Source organism: Syzygium oleosum, unplaced genomic scaffold (assembly GCF_021117445.2).
Source record: "Syzygium oleosum isolate NSW1041296 unplaced genomic scaffold, Sole_v2.1 Sole_v2.10, whole genome shotgun sequence".
In the NCBI taxonomy this organism is placed as follows: domain Eukaryota; kingdom Viridiplantae; phylum Streptophyta; class Magnoliopsida; order Myrtales; family Myrtaceae; genus Syzygium; species Syzygium oleosum.
The window spans coordinates 7,471,052-7,485,221 of record NW_026607494.1 but is presented as its reverse complement, the minus strand read 5'-3'; the positions used below and the strand labels follow the sequence as shown (position 1 = coordinate 7,485,221).

At 42.5% G+C, this 14,170-nt stretch overlaps 1 protein-coding gene across 1 annotated transcript; it reads right to left on the bottom strand.

Moving 5' to 3' along the window:
• Window positions 1-743: 743 nt before the first annotated feature.
• On the bottom strand, window positions 744-6,224 carry LOC115685802 (uncharacterized). The gene is made up of 3 exons (XM_030610914.2): window positions 4,558-6,224; window positions 3,163-4,235; window positions 744-1,077 (listed from the first exon to the last, which is right to left on the bottom strand). The coding sequence occupies exons 1-3, from the start codon at window positions 6,049-6,051 to the stop codon at window positions 948-950; spliced, it is 2,697 nt and encodes an 898-aa protein (XP_030466774.2). The 5' UTR covers window positions 6,052-6,224; the 3' UTR covers window positions 744-947.
• Window positions 6,225-14,170: the final 7,946 nt, after the last annotated feature.

The window sequence follows — 14,170 nt, the reverse complement described above, 5'->3', positions numbered from 1 at the left end:
TTTACTTGGCATGACTAAAATCTACTTGCCATGCAAAATGCAAATGACAGCAATATGCGAAAACACAGGCAGTGTCGATGCTTTGCGAAAAACGCCTCTCCCCACCTCTCATCTTCTCCTTCAAAACTCGAAAACAGTTCTCTCTTCATGTCTCTCAAGTGAACCCCTGGTGCAGGACGACCCTATTGCCAAAGTAGTTCTCATGCTGTTGAGTTTAGGGTGTGGTGCAAGTGCAGGAGAAATTGGCAGACGAACTATCAAGAATCAGTGTCGTCCAAACAACCTTTTAGGCATAAGCCATAGCTGTCCCATTTATCTTTCGCATACTGGACCTACTTGAGAACTCATCCGGACATACTCAATTCACTGAAATTGCTTCACGGCAAAATCGACTTCTCTATTATCTTCGGTCTCCTGAAGCACCAAAAAACATGCCTTACGGTGGAACCACCAAATATATCTCAAACTACATGACAATAGGTCTTCAAACATCCCCCCACGAGCAATACTCAAGCTGAAAAAAATAACAACACAAGATTCGACGGCAATTTCTTACGGTTGATAACCACTCGCTATAGCCATAGGTCACGAAGCAAATAGTTAGGGACTGACCACATGCTCAAGACAGTACCTGGCCCACCGGTCGAGAGTGCCATAGTGCCAGGATATGTTAAATAAATCATAGGACTGGGTGAACAGAACGAAATTCTTCCTCGTGGAAGACGGAGAAGTCACTGGCGGTGTAGCGATGAGCTAAATCATTGTTGCCTGAGGGGCAAGTGCATGCATTTTGACCTGTATTGCTATTTGATGTTAATCTAAGTATATATCAATCCCCCTCGTAAAGAAAAGGAAGATTACAATGCGTCCAATATCTGAACTCTCCCCAAAAAAGGAGGCTGCTTGCCTCTGTAAGAACAGGCATATATAAATCCCTCAAATTCTGTTCATTCTGTCTTTTCAATCAAGTCACCAGGGTGACTATACATGTTTGAGGGGAAAAGCCCACCGATATGGGACCCAGAGACTGACGGATTCCTGATGCCTTCTCCTGATCCTTGTGCAGCCCATTCCTTACTGCAAAAGTAAATAAACCAAACATAAGATCATCGAAAAAGTCCAAAGATGTAAAAAAGTAACTTAGGATATGAGAACAGCAGGGAGCTTGGATGTTCTGTTCGTCAAGTTTAATGCAGGCACATTTCCTATATTATTACTCTGATGGCTCAGTATCCATGGTCGCTGGGAGCACCATCAACCATAGATGAAATGGTTGACATGAAGCCAGTAACGTGAAAGCAGTTATGAGATACCGAACCGAAATCATCAACCAAAAAAGCAATCATATCAGATAATCATCTGCTTCTTCAGCAAGACCTACCTCACTCCCATTTACGTACTTTACTACACCGGGATGGAGAAACAACCCAGGACAAAAAATGCACGAGGATATGAACGAGTTTCTTACTAAGATCCATTATCCAAGGATCATCTTCTCCATTATAGGGGGTTCAGCTTGATCCGGTTGGTCAGGTGAATCATCTCTTATCAAGGTAACTGAATAATTTGCTATCTATCAATGGCAGATAAAGGAAATATCTAGTTCAGCTAGATCAGTCTATATAACCTATTCACAAACAAATCTTCAGCTTATTGCCGTAGCCTGTAGAAATAAACTCCTCCCCCATTAAACGGATTATTTAAATATAAGAAAATTCTCTCTTCGATGGAAAAGAGATGCGCCCAAGAGGGCCGATGGGGATGAGACAAGTACAACAAGGGGAATCTAAAATAACTAGCATCGATTCTGCACAGTGGAAAAACCTATTTTAAGAAAATAATGAAAGTTTCCACGAGTACCTCATCCCATGTCCCAAATTCAAGTAATTAAAGATAGAGAACCAACTGTCAATTTCAGACCTAGCAGGAATAGCTCATAAATCTATCTTTTCCAAATATCACCGAATGATAGAGAAAACCAAAAATGATTTTATCTCTGGAAAGAAAACAAATCCTCCATGAATGACCGACCTAAACCCCCAATTAGTCCCTGGTACTTTGTTGGTCAAATAGCAAAACTAACTTAACCTAATAATGATGCAGCAAAAGAAAGTTGACTGCCTTTGAGAGCTTCTGCAGAGGTTGCTTGTACTTACAAGGAAATTTTCCTCTTTTGAAGCTTATTGACAATCAGAATAAAGAAGGGAGACACACAAGGAGGTGCTCAATGCTTCCAGATAATTTATCCTCAAAAGCTGAGTCAGATAACTACATTCAACTTGCTAATCCAACATTCTCAGCAAGATGACACTGAACAGCTAATTCTCTAAAGTGATTGAAGTTGAAATCTGATTTTGATCCCCCAAAGAACCATATAAAAAACCTAATTGTCACATCTCCTAATCAGTTTGTTTGGAGCTACTTGGCCTACTAGTGTGTTGGGCCTTTTGGCTTTTGAGAGCATGCTACTTTTCAGTCAATGCATGCAATTAAATAGCAAATTATGGGCTAAAATAGGCTAAACCCAAGGACATAGGGCACACAAAGTCCGTAAAATATCAAGGTAAATCCGGGGCTCCCCAAGTCACGGGAAGCTATCGCAAGAAAGCATCTCTCTACTGCAATGGATAAAAATGCAGAGAGAAAAGGAAGGAGATTTCACAAGAAAAACTAAAAAAGTTGCTGCTTTTCTAATAATGCTGCTGTCGAGAACGTGATCAGAATGAATGGAAGCAGCTGTCGAGAAAAATTATCCACTTACATGGACTGTGGCTAGCAAAGTTACCGTAGGCAACTTACTTAAGTTTGGTTAAAAGAAAAACACTTGCAACATTATCACAGGGTAGTCCGAATGCAAATGAGACTAATACGCAGGTGAAAATACTTAAGTACAGGTGACACTGGCAAATGTTAGGTCCTGGAAACTACACTCTATTCAAGAAGTTGCCACAACTATCTGCCCATGCAAATAAAGATATAATTGCGGTCAATAGTGTACGAAGACATATACATTTTTACAAACTTCTCTAGCTGATAGTAACACCCTTTTTTATCTAACCTAACTATCAGCAAAACATATAACCAAAGTTAACGTATTTGTCTTAACTCTGTATATAATGAAAGAATGCTTCCCGGCATATATAAGAATTTACATGCACTCACTTGGACCAACAATTGGCTGGAGATTGCTCAAACGGATGAGTCAAAGCAGATCTAGTAGGGCTTCCAAAATACATTTGATTTGGAGTAGACTCTCCCTGAGACGCAAGAGGAAGATGATTTTCACCATCTGACCGAGGGGGAATGAAAGCTCTCTGGACCCATGGATCTTGATTATTTAAGCCCGTCAAAGGGCTTAAAGTTCCACCACTTCGTCCGCAACCAAGAAAATCTTTCTGTGGAGTGTGAATACCTGGTAGGACGGGATCCTCTTTTGAAAAGAGTGAGACTGAACTATTCTGTGACAAAGAGCGAAGATTATCTTCCTTAGTTGATCTGTTCCGCTCAGGGTTCAAAAGCCAGCTTGCCGGGGCACCTATTAAACTTAAACCATCCTGAGCGAAAGGAGAAGTATCCCACATTTGCCAGGTTCTCTTATCATCGGTACTTGCATCTCCCACATAAAAATTGCTCGTGTCTGGGGCCTTCGGAGTACGAGCGAAACGATTAGCATTGTTATGCCTGTCATCAATACCTCGTAACCGTGACATTGGAGACTCGATAGGTGATGGCTTGGTGACTTCAGAAGCAGTGACGGCGTTCTTTCTAACACGAGGCATTTCTGATCCCAAGTCCGTAAAAAAGCCAGACCCCAGATCTAACTGAAAATTATCAAGTGATTCAGAAACAGGCCCCAGTAATGACGCTGGGTCAGGAACATAACATGGGTCTTCAAAAAGCTCTGTCTCTTCTGTAATAAATTCATGAGATCCTTCTCCAGCTCGAGAATAGATGGGTTCAATTGCAGGCGAAAACCCTAAACTACTGCTGGGTGTCCCATTTTGATAAGCAGGTGAAGTAAATGGTGATGGAAACCCAAAGTTGAGGGGATTATCAAATAACTGAGTTGTTGAGGGCTGACCAGGTGCCAATGGGCTTTGACCTTCTTCCTGGAACTTGGGACTCGGTTTGCTTATAACATTGGCATTGGCTGAAGGATGAACAGATGATGAGCGAGTAAATAATTGTTGCCATGTTTTCTTTGGTGCAGATGCCGTTTGTGTATCAGAGAGTACCTGTCAGTGAACATCAAAACATGTTACTAACAACATTTCAGCAATACATACAGACACTGCACAAGCATCATGACACCGCAGATCATGTCACTAAATGAACTGTAAATTCATAAAAGCAGCTCTTTGCTCAAGGATAAATTCAGTATAACAAAGGATATAAGTAATGTGCAATTGAAAAAATTGCAAAAGAAGGATAGCAGACAAAAATCGTTTGCTCAACAATAGTTCAGAAGTATGTTCACATGCCCATTACTTGCTCAGGACTACGGATATATGGTTACAGCAAAGACAGGACAAAACTGCATATGAAGAGACAACTTACAGGAGAGTTACTGCTCTTGTCTTCCAAATTCGTAACTGATTTGCCACCTATTCGCTCAGGTGGACAATGATCTCTCTTATAAGAAGTATGGACATGATTTACAGCACCCATAGGTGTGTTTTCTTTAGAAGTTGCAGCAGGAGTATTCGCAGCCCTTCCGAAGAAACTACCCCCACTGAATGCTTTAGAAGAAGATAAGAAAGTACCCCTCATTCGGTCCAGGTATCTAGCTCCCGCGCTGCCCCTATTAGCACTATTGGCAGAGACACCCTTTAAACCACGCCCCATATCAGTACCCTGACCCTTTACACTTTCTGTTGCAGATTTTTGAGGTTGACGATCAGGTAAATTCTTCTTGTCGGAGTCCTGCTTTCTCTCACTTTCCTTGCTGACTCTTCTTTCCAGTTCTTCTGCATCGGAGTTGCTCTTACTTGAGCCCCTGTCTCTATCTTTCTTTCTTTCCTGACGCTTTTTCTCTGCCTCCCTCCTCCTATCTCTTTCCTTGTTGGGTGATGATCCTTTTCCACTATCCTTTTCAGCCTCAGTTTTCTCGTCCCTAAGTTTCCTTCGCTCCTCAACCAACCTTGCGACCTCCTCACGCTGTTTCCTCTCTTCCTCCTCCAAAAGTTCCCTCTCCAACCTGGCTTGCCTCTTCTCCTCAGCTTTTCTGCGTGCCTTCTCACTTCTGCTCTCATATGAATTCCCACCATCCCTCTTAGCCAACATACCCCTATGCTCAGAATCCAAAGCTGCATCTTCCCCCAATGAACTACTTCTAAAAATCTTTCTCCAAAGCCACCTAATGCTCAAGAAAAAAGATGTCAGCAGCTTACAGGAAAAAATAACAACTCCTGAATACGAATTCTCTGCCAAACAGTGGTCATCTCCCTCAAAAACCCCATTTGCAGTTCTCCTCCATGAACCAGATTTTGTTGCAAAAGACCCACCTGCCCAGTTCCCATTTTCTAGCCAATCCTGACCACACATCCATCCACTGTCAGACCACACCCTCCCATTCAATAGCTTCCCACCCTTTCCAACCAAATCCTTAATAATCCCAGAGTTTGAAATACCCATGCCGGGCGGCACAGGCAAGTCCAGAACCGGTCTCTTCGAAATATGTCCACAATAAGAACACATAAACTTACCCCCACCTGGATTTTGATCTTTATACGGAGTCAAACAGTTACGACACCTCCGGGTCGCAGTCTTCCTAAGCTTCTGCAACTCAATGGCTTCGTTCTTTTTCCTCTCCCTAAGCTTGGCATTCCTACGCGCCCGCCAAGCCGACAGCTTGGGCATTAAAATCTCGTACCAAAAGAGGGTGACCAACAGCACGAAAACGCAAGCCAGCCTCGGCGACGTAATCTCGAAACGAAAAGCGGGCGGCAACAGCTGAGAAAGAGCCCATAGACCTATCAGTGGAATCACCAACCAAGGCAGCATAGTCGCAACCCGGCGCGACCACTTCTGAATCACACACAGTATACACATTATCCACTAACTGACGCCTATCTCCCCCGTGATCCTCCACGCAAACGAATTCACCAAACCCTAGAAACAGCCAAAACCAGCACCCACCACCCTCTCTATCTCCAAAACCAACCCTAATTCCTCCGCGGAATCGAACCCGAACACGACAACGCAAAAATCGGCCCCCCCCCCCCCCCCCAAAGAAACCTAGCACCAATACCAGGCAACCTCGAATCCAACCCAAACACCGCCCAATTCAACCCGCTCCACCGCCGATGATCGAGCAACGTCCCCACCGATATCACTGAACTCGAGAACGGATCCCTCCAGGGTTCCGCACAACACCCCGCGTCGTCCAAACGGAGCTGCAAACAGCAAAGGACACGAGCGCGTTTCGCCTCCTCCTCCTTCCTCCTCGGCCCCCCCGCTTTCTCAATCGAACGAATTGGGGATTCGAAGACTTACAGGACGGCAGCCCATTCCGGGAATGCGAGGCGCGGCACGGACACGAAGCCCTGCTGTCGCCGGAGAGGCTCGGGGAAGCTCCGTCGGGTCGCGAATCGGGATAATCGCCGGCCGATCCGGGTCGGGATTTTTTTTTTTGTCCTTCTTGCTAGCGAAGAAAGGAACTGTGAAGAATTTGCAGAAATCGCGAGAAGATAAGAATGGGTCGCCCGAAAGAAAATAACGAGGACCCAATTTCTCGGCTTATATAGTGGGGGTTGGGGTGGGAGCCGGACCGGGGCCGGGGCCGAGTCCGGACCGGTGCTTGGTTCCCTCTCCGCTCGGGTTTCGGACCGGGCGGTCTGACCGCGGGACCACACGAAATTAGGGCGAAAGGCACCGATAATCCCAAATGATGCCGACTGCGACACATTTATGATAAAAAAAATTTCCGTGACACCAGAATTTTTAAACTTGTACACGTGTTCATTTACTCTCCATCAAGGTCCGTCAATGAATACCGTTAAAAAATCTGTTAACATGGACATTATTGACATGACACCCACGTGGCTTAAATAAAATAAAAACGACATTTTTTTGGCTGAAAAATCATCTGACGGGATCTTAACGGAGGGTAAATGTGTCACATAAGTACAAGTTTTGAGTTTTTATGTCACAAGAAAGAGTTCGGGGTAAATGTGTCATTTGGGGTTTTTTATGTCAGAAAAATTTGGGTATAATTTGGGGTAAATGTGCCTCAATGAGCATAATTTAGGAATTTTGGATTAATAGGGAGATTGAGGGCACCTTTGTTTTACCAAAAACTTCATAATATAGAAAATCATTTTCAATAAATGGTTGGTTTTGATTTATTTGGTAGTTTAGAGAAAGTGATCTCACTTTTACTAAATGTGCAAAGGAAAGTCGTTTTCTCCAGATTTAAACTTACTGTTTTCGGTCCATAGAAATCATTTTTTATAAATTGATAAATTTTTCATCGTCCAGACACCGAAAAGTCAAAAGATAATTTCTTGAAAACAATTTCCCATCAAACAAACGGAACCTAATTAGATACTTTTGAGGAGGGACCCGAGAAAGAGTCGTTGACGTGCGATTGCATGTATGTGGTTACTTTATTCTATGTCGAGGCACTTAAGGCAAATGTCCATTTCGTATGTGTGTCCCCCAGGTTAATTGGACGAGATTTGGAACAAGTACGATGGTTACGTTGCTGAATTTGTTGGGGGTTGTGAAAGGACTTGCAAAAGGTGTCATTCTTTCCTTTTGTGGTGATGACAGTGTACTTTGCCCAAGTTATTCGTGTTGGGGGAAATGAGGAAAACATGGGTCGGGTCGGGTTCAATTCTTGTGAGATATTGGAGATAATCTTTGGACGGTGTCGTGTCGGCTATCGGGCTTCAGCTCCTCTCGCCCGACTCGAGGGAGGATGCCGATCGAGCGACTACGGAGCACCATCGGGATTAGAATCGAGGTCTCTTGCCTAGGAGACGAAGGATGTTACCATTACTCGGCAAGTCGATCCGTGAAATTTATTTTTCCTTTAAAGAAAAAGGACCTTTCCTTCGGAAACATTTCCATGCTATAGCAAGACAATGATTCAATGTTTTCACATGTTTCCTAACTTGTCTTGTTCCTCTATGTATGGGTGATGATTCGGAGGAATTTGAGAACATCAATGCTTCGGATCCTTTCTTCTGTAATTAATTCTCGTGCCCTTTCGTTTCCGTCTATTTGTCGAACGACTAAAAGTGATGGCTAATTAGATCTAATCATGTCCTTAAAAGGCTTAATCTTGGATCTCATATGAATCTCGGGATCCTCAAGATGTAAAGCACGTAAAAGACATTCCCTCTTTCTAGGGAAATGCAGACACAGACACGTTAAAATAAGGAACGTATTCGTGAAGTCCGTTATCGCTGTATATCAAACGAATAGGCCGCGGAGGCCCCTGTGGGTGTTTCGCCTTCTCTATGATGAAATTACCTTGTCTTGTGCCCTTTCATTTCCCTTCTATTTGTCGAACGACTAAAAGTGATGGCTAATGAAATTTCAATGTAAAAAATATCCCAATAAAGTTAAATCCATATTTTTGTCCCTTTCAAAGCTATACAATAAGATTAGTCTTGATTCTAATTCATAGAGCGACGTTTTTTTGTTCTATTTGAGAATAAGAACGTAACAAATGTTATAACTTTCGTATAGCGCTTATTTGAGTGCCACAAACTTTTTTTTCAACCACGTGAATACCAATTATTTCCAACAAAAAAAAAAGATTCATTTTGAGTATCATAACTTTCAATTGATCACATGAGTGCCATAACTTTTTAAAAATATTAACCCAAGTGCCGAAAATCCGATTTTGCATGGTACTTGTGAGTAATCAGAAAAAAGAAAAAGTTACAGCTCTTGATTAAGTGCCGTAAATAAGTTATGGCACTCAAGCGATTGGAAAGAAAAAAAAATGTTACAGTACTCAAGTCAGCGCCGTACGATGGCAATAGCGGTGCCCTTTTTCCGTTTTATTTGTAATGAATTTATGAATCGTGAGACACAAGTGTACATGATCGCAAGCCCTGTGGACAGATTGTCCAGCTAGTGAGATGGTCGGGCTTAGCAACAGAAAGAAGCAGGCCAGATTGGGCCCAGAATCAAAGACCACCTTCAATGTTCATGAATCTAGACCCATGATGGACTTCACAGTTGTTTTAAATTAAAGTAATTATTCTGTATTTTGGCGAGAAAGTCAACAAGCAACATGTCGCTTTGAAAAATCGAAACAAAAGGGTTATAACTTATAAGTTACAGCACAACATAAGATTTTCTGTATCCTATGCTTACCCCTAAGTCCTAGTCATTCAACGCATGTTATTCGGTCTTGTCCAGCACGGTTTAATACATAGGAAAGTGGGAGAAGTAATAAAAGTCGAGGCATTTTGGTTTGTTATTAATGCCTAAAAAACCTATTTAGGATAGGGGTGTGTACAGGGACCGGTCCGATTCTCGGTTCCAGGTGCAGAATCGAACTGCTTGGATAGACCGAACCGAAACGATACGTTTTTTTTTTTTTTAACATTGCCCTTTTCTTTTAAAAAATATAGAAAAGGAAATTTCCAAAACCCTAAACCGGATTAATCTAGGACTGGGACCGGAATCGAACAGTTCGGTCCGATTATCGATTTTAGGGTGGAACCTGCCCAATCCGAGAACCGATCATCCTTAATTTAGGAGATATTAAGGCTATGTTTTAGTCCTTTGGTTTCTTTGTTCATAGCATGTGGAACAAATTATGAAATCAAGCATAAAATTAACACAATCGAGCTACTTCTGAATGATTCAAACATGATAGATCTAATCGACAATGGACATTCTTCTCCTCCAAATTTAACGCAAGAGGAAAACGAAGACCGGGACCTATCTTTCTCGTACGAAGTGCCTTTTCCTTTCGGACCGAAGAACCTTTTTTCCGGTCCCATCGTTAAAGGTCTTGTCCATTCGTGTGTTGCAAAAGTCGAAATTGATACCTTAGACCAGAAGGAATTTCATGAAGGATTGGAAATCAATGGCTCGTTTGGTAACGTGCCAAACAGTGAAAATTTTTGTTCTTTTATTTCCAGAAATAGTTTGGGAACAGAAATGCGTTTGGTAAACTTTTTGTTCCTGGGCACATTTTTGCAAAAATTTGTGTCGAGAAACAGTTTTGAAAGAGAAACAAGAAGTAAAAAAAAGTTGCTTCTTGTTTCTCGGCACAATTTTGAGAATCAGTTTTTTTTCTTCTTTTTCTTTTCTTATTTTTGTGTTGTTCTTCCCTGGGCTGGGCCGGCGGCCGGCGACCGGCCACAGCCCAGGGCCGGCGAGGGCGAGGGCGGACCCTCGCCGCTGGGCGAGGCCGAGCCTCGCCGTCTGGTCCGCGACGGCGAGGTCGGCCTCGCCCGCAGAGATCTGCGAGGCTCGGCCTCGCCCGGAGATGGCGAGGTTCGGCCTCGCCTAGATCCGGCGAGGCCGAGCCTCGCCGTCGCGACCCACGGCGAGGTCGACTTCGCCTTGGGTCGCGACGGCGAGGCTCGACCTCGCCGGATCTAGGCGAGGCCGAACCTCGCCGTCTTTGGCGAGGGTCCGCCCTCGCCCTCGCCGACCCTCGCCTCCTCCGACGGCCGGCGAGGGTCGTGACGCCCTCACCGGCCTTGGCCGTCGGCCGGCGGCGGCGCCTGGGCTATGGCCGGTCGCCGCGACCGGCCATGGCCAAAGAAGAAAATGGGTAAAAAGAAAAAAAAAAATTAAACAATTCAAAATATTATTTGGGAACAGAAATTTTGTGTAGTTACCAAACGCATTTCAGTTCTTTTCTACTCTAGGAATAGAAATTTTGGACAGTTTATCAAACACCTTCAAATACTCAGAAATTGTTTCCGGGCACAGAATAAAAAAAAATCATTTCTGTTCAGAAATAGTTCCCGGGCACATAATGGTATTCATGCGCACCCCAAGACAATCACAATCAATTATTTCCTTTTAAATTGCCGGCTAGAAGAATATCGCCCACCTCAATATGGAGAGTTTACGAACAAATTAAGGGGTAAAAATCTTTCGAAAAGGAGAGATATCAAAAGAGTCGATATTTATTAATAACATAAACTTATAATCGCTAGCCGCTTTCTTAAAAGTTTCAACTTGAACTAGAGGGTCAGAGGAGAATGAGTTACGACAATTTTGTTGCCTTCGAGAAGCTTCGACTGAATTAGAGAGCTACAAAGGAGAATGAGCTTTGACCGTCTCGCCACTTTCGTGAGGTTTCAACGTAATCCAGAGAACTATGAAGGAGTCGTGAAGTTTCAACATGAACCGGATAAGAAGGAGAAGGAGAGAGTAGAGTTTTTCAGAAAATAGCTTTTATACCATGGACATAATTATATCCACCTTCATCACACCTTACATGAGATATTTTCATCAGGGTCACGTCCCTTTTCATACGGCATTATCATGTCTTTGACATCAACCAAACACATGATATGTGAATATTATCCTTACCTGACTTTTACCCTGGTCACCAGATGTAGCCTAAATATCGCGACACGTCAGGTCGGCTAATTGAGCTCGCCAATTAAATTTGACAATACAAGTTCATAGACAGACTTGACTACTAATAGGGAATTAGATACGTATCATTGTACTTCTTGAAAGATCAAAGCTCACAACTACTCTGATTAGTCCAAACTTGTGAAATCGAACCACCACTCCAATTGGTCCAAAATTTCTCGATAAGATTGAAAGAAACAAGAAAGAGTGCTTGCCCTTGATAAATTAATCTCATTGTCCAATGTGTACTTTGTCGTTGGATCAGGTACACATTTTAATTTTTAAAACACTACTACCGGAATAATAGAAGATTACTTTATATAAATCTTTGAATGATTCAATAAATTATATCAATGTGCATAGCTCCAAAGTCACGAAATGTTCTTTGCGAGAGAAAGCGTGGTCCAACAACAGCTATACTTTTCTTGGAATACAAACAAGCACAACTCGTTCAAAAAACACATTCTAAGTTTTCATTACTACTTTACAACTTAGATAGTTTTTAAATTGCAAGTTTGCTCTCTCGCACTACTAAAAAATTTTACATGGGCAACGGGTGAAACCGTTTCTAAATGTTGAAATAATCAACGACAGCTCACTGTTGATCGCCTAACATCGCCTATGTTTGCCAATAAAAAGAGCTAGTGACGGTTTTGTTTAGCCTGTTGCCAAGTTCGCTAGGTCAGCTGTCCCTAAAAATGTACATTAGGGATGACATGGTTGTCCTTTGAATATGGAGAGTTCCTTGATTTCATATCATTTCTAAGAGAGACTGATGCAGCCGTCCCTAAAATTGCACATTGAGGACGTACGGAGTTAGCCATCCCTGATGAATAAACTTTTTCAATCGCATCGATCAATCCCATTCGGACGACTAAAATATCAAGAAAAACCTAAATACTTCAAGTCTCGAACAACCCATCCACCCAAATCATCAACCCGAGTTTGCCACCATCCCACCCCGCCGACGGCCACCCTCCTCGCGTCATCGAACCACCGCCCCTCCCCCCGAGGATCGTGCAAGGGTGCGAGGTAGAAGAAAAGCAATTCCAAATGAGTCATCATCTAAGCTGGCGTCTTCTAAATAATGGAGGTGGTTCTGACCGGCCATGATCAAATCCATGTTTTTTTTTTTCTGGATAGCCTGTCGTTATGTTTATGTTGGTGTAGTGTAAGAAGGATGCTACAAGGCTTGTCGTGTTTGTTTTTCCATGATTCTCGTCATCGATGGTGTGTTAGATAGGACATGCAAGATTCCAACCAACGCAAGAACAATAGAGAGAGAGAGAAAGCATGTAATGCAGCTACTCTATTAACAAATCTTGCATCGCCTACAGGAACGAGACGTCGTATCCTGAGCTGAATCGCAACTTGTTATTGATCGAACTTGTTAAGGATTAAAGGAGTAAGTGTTTGTACGAAAGAAATGAAAGCGTTTCATTTACGCGCGAATATTGTTCCGGTAGGAATTGATTGAGTGCTCTTCAAACGCGATTCAAGTCCGCAATCTGAATCTTTTTCGTCTGTTTCCTCCAATACTTGCCAAAACAAATGTGAAATGCTCTTTGTATTTACACGATTTGGATAAGTGATGTTACCGTTTGTTTGTATCGAATCGACACCCTTAGATATGGAGTTCAAAAGGGGAAAATTATCCAAAAAGTCCTAAACCTATTGTACGGCGGCCATTCATTTCTAAGCCTTTTGACATTTTGCCAATACAGTCATTCCGGCCAATTTTGGTCAGAAAATGATGACAGGGATGCCGGGCATCCTACATGACATGCTAGGCATGACCGGCACTGACACGGATAATTTTTGCAATTTTTAAATTTTTTTTATTTTATTTTCTTTTTGTTACTGCTAAGGTCGACCGCCTGCCACTGGCCAAGGCCCTGCGACCCCGCCGGCCCCTAAGCGAGGGTCACGAATCCCCTCACTAGGAAAAAAAAATTACAAAATTTGCAAAATTTGTCAATGTCAACGCCGGCCGTAGCACATAGGATGATCAATGTCCACATCAGCAATTTTCTGACTAAATTTGGCTTAAAGAACTACATTGACAAATCGTCAAATGTTTATGACTAAATTGGCACAATTAAAAGGTTCAAGACTAAATTAATCACGGTACAATATGTTTAAGACTTTTTGAGCAATTATCTCGTTCAAAAGATACGAAGCTTTAAATCTTTTCTCTATCGGCACGATACGCAATTGCTCGGTATCTCATTTACCCCCGATACGATGAAGAGCACATGATGCATGTCTATAAAGATAGCCTCCGAGAGCAAGCATCCCACAAATGCAATGAACGTTTTTTGTTCCCGTGCTGCCATATGAAACCTAACGTTCAATTATTTTGGAGTTAGCATGAAAGTGGATACGACTCCATCAGTGTGTGCACTTGAGTTCCCTTAAAGCACAGCAACATCATCTCATCTTCACTTTCCTACTGTTTTTTTAAGTTCTCACTTTATTTTAGCAATATCCACCGACTTTGTTTATGTTGGAGAACAACCTCGACTGGTTTAAAAGTTTTAGTCGAATCCTTCATAAATTACTCTTTTTTTTTAATATATATATTATCACTTAGTTTTGCTTC